We start from the raw sequence: 4,819 nt of genomic DNA on the forward strand, positions 1-4,819 counted from the left end.
AAATGGTCAAGGAACACCTCTATGATAGGGTAACATTTAGGCAGAGACCTGAAGGGAATAGCAAGTACAAAGGCCCTGAGTGGGTCACACCTGGAATTGTCAAGGAATAACAAGGAAATCGGTGTGAATGAAGTGGATTGGAAGACTGAGGAAGTGACAAAAGATAATGTAACTCAACTGAAGTATGAATGAGTAAGCATCATTAATCATTTCAAAGCCTTTGCTGACAGAAAGATGTACAACATAATTAATGTTCTCAGTGTATCTTCAAACAGCATGAAAAGTTGGTGATGTTGCTCTTAGGTGCCATCCTCATTCAGGTATGACATCTCTGGGCATAATGTTTTCTTTTTTCTAGATGACAGTCTTTTGAGGAGGTAAACGTATCACCTCATGAAGTGAAGTGCATGTGGGCCCTAAAATGTGAGTCGCTGGATGGAGAAGATCTGAGATGAATGAAACTGGGTCATGTCAATCCCACACCATTAAAATCCCAGTCCTAGAGACAATTTTGCCTTCTCAATAACCTTGAATGCACTCTTTACCTCCTTGTTCCTCAGGCTATAGACCACAGGGTTCAGCATGGGGATGACTATGGCATAGAACACAGATGCCATTTTATCCATGTCCATGGAGTGACTGGAGCTGGGCTGTAGGTACATGAAAGTGACTGCCCCATAAAACATGGAGACAGCAGAGAGGTGGGAAGCACAGGTGGACAAAGCTTTTTGGTGTCCCTGAGCTGAATGTATCTTCAAGGTGGTGATAAATATGAACAGGTATGAAATCAAGATAACCAGAAGAGCAAAAAGGACATTGAAAGTTGACACAAAAACAAGAACCAGCTCCCTAATGTGTTTATCAGAGCAAGAGAGAGCCATGACTGCAGGAACATCACAGAAAAAGTGCTGGATCATATTGGACCTGCATAAAGAAAGACTGAATATGTCCCCAACATGAAAGCAGGCATTCAGGAAACCACAGACATAGGAGCCTATGGTCAGATGTGTGCATACACTGGTCGTCATGGTGGTGGTGTAATGCAGTGGCTTACACACTGCTGTGTAACGGTCATAGGCCATTGAGGCCAAGAGGTAATTTTCCACTGTGGCAAAGGCTACAAAAAAGAACATTTGAGCAGCACATGCATTGTAGGAGATGATATTGTCTCCTACAAGGAACCCAGCCATGACCTTAGGAGTGACAGCTGAGGAGTAACCAAGGTCCACCAACGAGAGATTACTGAGGAAAAAGTACATGGGAGTGTGGAGACGAGAGTTCAGCAGAATCAATGTCATCATCCCCAGGTTCCCAAACACACTGATGAGGTAAATGAGGGTGAACAAGATAAAGAGAGGGACTTGAAGTCCTGGAGTGTTGGTGAGACCCACTAGGATGAACTCAGTCACCTCTGTACTGTTCTCCATGGGAACCGTGACATGCCCTGCAGTAGGAAGAAATTAAAGAACAGTTGGTTAATGGAAAATGTATTTTGCTGAAATTAAAATATAAGTACTCCATTATTTCATTATGATAGTAATTCATTCTTTACCATTCTCTGATCTAAAACATGGATTTGCCAAAATAAATGGATGCATAAATTATTTATGTAGTTATAGACTGTGAAACAGGAGATTCCTCACAAATCACATGGCCAACTTCCCACTTTCTGTAAATGGATAAACTGAGGTGCAGAAAGAAGTTAGAAATTTCCTAAGTCACATATTTTCAATAAATACTTTGCCCAGATCAGATCACCTGGGTCCCTTAACAGCTAACATTTATTGAGTGCTCACATTTCAGGTACTACTCCAGGCTATTTATTTTTTTTAATTTATTTATATAACGTTTAATGTGTTTATATATGTTTAATCCCCTGAACAAGCCAATAAAAGGCTATTTTGTGCAAGTTTACATGAGTGTCAACTGAACCAAGCTTTGGACCCAGGCAGAATGGTTACCATGACCCATGCTCTTAACTGACATGTAATTAAATTTAATGGAAACCCTGGTGGTGTAGTGGTTAAGTGCTGCGGCTGCTAACCAAAGGGTTGGCAGTTCAGATCCACCAGGCGCTCCTTGGAAACTCTATGGGGCAGTTCTACTCTGTCCTATAGGGTCGCTATGAGTCAGAATTTACTCAACAGCACTGGGTTTGGTTTTTGTTTTTGGGTTCACATTTACTCAGTAAGTCCATTACCAAGCCTATTGTGTGGGGTTGCACAGTGAAGTAACAGATATATATGTATATATATACCTCACACTTCTTTCAGTTTGTAGTACTGTGGGGGCTTGCATGTTGCTGTGATGCTGGAAGCTATGCCCTGGGTATTCAAATATGTACAGGGTCACCCATGGCAGACAGGTTTCAGTTGAGCTCCCAGACTGAGTAGGAAGAAGGACCTGACGGTCTGCTTCTGAAAATAATTAGCCAGTGGAAACCTTATGAATAGCTGCAGATCATTGTCTGATATAGTGCTGGAAGATGAAATCCTCAGGCTGCAAGGCTCTCAAAAGTCATCACGCTCAGTAAAGTAGACAGTCAGTGAAAAAGAAGTAGACTTTCAATGAGATAGATTGACACAGTGGCTGCAACAGTGGGCTCCAGCGTAACAATTATTGTGAGGATGGTTCAGGAACAGCAGGTGTTTTATTCTGTTGTACATGTCGTCTCTATGAGTTGGAACCAACTCAACGGCACCTAACAACAACATATATATATATATATATATATATATATATATGTTCATATATATATGAAGCAGTAGAATTGCTGCAGCAGTAAGGGCATATACAACCAGCAAAGAGTTTTGAAGAGGTCTGGCATTGAGTGTTAAGAGCCTAGGCTCTAGGAAGAGGTGCATATGCATTCAAATAGCAGCCTCACCTTTTAGTACCCAAGAGGTACTGGACCTCAAGTAACTTCTTTGCACCTCACTTTCTCTGTCTGTACAACAAAGATGGTAATTTTCAGAAGAGATTACTATGAGAAACGAAATCCTGCGTAAAAACGTTGAGCACACTGTGGGCTCTCAGCAGAGTCTTGATGAGTACTTTCTGTAATATTATTATTGGAATGGAGTGATGGTCTCCATCTCAGCTCAGGAAAGATGGGTGGCAACATGCAGGGCTTCAAGTTGTGGGTGAGTTTCAAGTCTGGTAACCTCATTCCTTGATTTGCCTTTCCTCGCACATGAGGTCCACTTGGACCATTCTTGTACCCTCCCGTGTTCCTCATTCTGTGCCAGCCATTCCATGTGAGAATGTGAGGATCATCAGTCTTTTACTTAAACTTTCTTCAGATCTGTATTTAAATGCATTTCTTTATCTAAAACTACTTCTTACTGTAATCATTAGCTGGATCATAGACATCCAGGATTGAAAATTCATGGGTGAGGTGTTTGGCTCTAGCCTGCAAATCTGTTTTTGTGGTAAGCTCTATGCTGTTTTGTTTTGTTTTGTTTGAATTTGAAGCCTTTGGCAGAACATCCATTTTCAGGTAACCACTACTCTCTATCATCTTCCTCCTTCCTTCTCCAATCAGAGCAACATCTATCCTCAGATTTTTGCCCATCCTCCTTAGGGAAATAGCATGGTGCTTCAGAAGTATCACTGAAATTTCTACTGGGAGTAGTATTTTGCAGTCGGAACTCTAAGTTCTTTCACAACTCCACTTTACATTTATAGACCCTAAAGGCATTTGGTTCGCCAACTTCTGACCACGTAATATTAGAACCTATACCTTTTATAGACAGCCCTGGTTGTTCAGTGGTTAATCACTGGGCTGCTAACCAAAAGATCAGTGGTTTGAATCCACCAACGTCTTCTTGGGAGAATGATGAGACAGCCTGCTTCCCGGCAGCTCTGTAAGGAGAAAGACCTGGAGACCTGCTTCCATAAAGATTATGGCCTAGGAAACCCTACAGGGAAGTTCTACTCAGTCACATGGAGTTGCTATAAGTTGAAAATTTCTCAACTGCAGACAACAACATAACTTTTGTAGCATATGCTATGTTCTAGGACCACTAATAAGGAGCCCTGGCAGTACAATGGTTAAACATTTGTCTGCTAACCAAAAGCTTGGTTGTTCGAACCCACAAGCGGCTCCATGGGAGAAAAGGCCTGGCAATCTGCTCCCATAAAGATTACAGCTAGGAAACCCTATGGGGAAGTTCTACTCTGTTGTATAGAATCACTATGATTCAGAATCTGCTCAACATCACAGAACAACAGGTCTACTAATAAAAACATCACAGATAGCAGCTATATCTCGCTTAATCTTCACTAAAATGTTGTAAGTACTATTACCAATATTTTACAGATAAGAAATCAGAATTTGAAAGGTTATGTTATTTCCTAAATCTAATATAAATATAGATTCAAGATTCAAACCCAGATCTGATGGATTTCACAACATGTATCCTGAACCCATCCACTGTCAGCTCTTCTAGATGTGCTAGAAGTAATTTTAGAAGTAACAGATCTTCAAGTAATTATAATGATGATGTTACAGGGTAAAGAATATTAAAATGATTTATGGATCTAACTAATTCTTGATTATCCTTCTGGAGTCTAAAGAACTGTCAATTCAGACTGGTCACACAATGACAGGTCAACAGGTAGTAAACAAAATGAAATCACCACCTCTCAATTAGAGCAACATCAGTCTCACATTTTTTGCCCATCCTCCTTAAGGAAGTAGCGTGATATTTCGTTAAGTGTCACTGAAATTTCTACTGAGGAAAGTATTTTGGCATTGGGACTCTAAGCCAACAGAATGTATCAATAAAATGATCGTGACATCCTATCCGGAGGTCAA

At 40.7% G+C, this 4,819-nt stretch overlaps 1 protein-coding gene across 1 annotated transcript; it reads right to left on the reverse strand.

Annotated features, from left to right (window-relative positions):
* Window positions 1–485: 485 nt before the first annotated feature.
* LOC100667445 (olfactory receptor 5B2-like) lies at window positions 486–1,427 on the reverse strand. The gene has a single exon (XM_003421414.3). The coding sequence runs from the start codon at window positions 1,425–1,427 to the stop codon at window positions 486–488; it is 942 nt and encodes a 313-aa protein (XP_003421462.1).
* Window positions 1,428–4,819: the final 3,392 nt, after the last annotated feature.

The sequence above is a fragment of the Loxodonta africana genome, chromosome 7, assembly GCF_030014295.1.
Source record: "Loxodonta africana isolate mLoxAfr1 chromosome 7, mLoxAfr1.hap2, whole genome shotgun sequence".
Classification (NCBI taxonomy): Eukaryota; Metazoa; Chordata; class Mammalia; order Proboscidea; family Elephantidae; genus Loxodonta; species Loxodonta africana.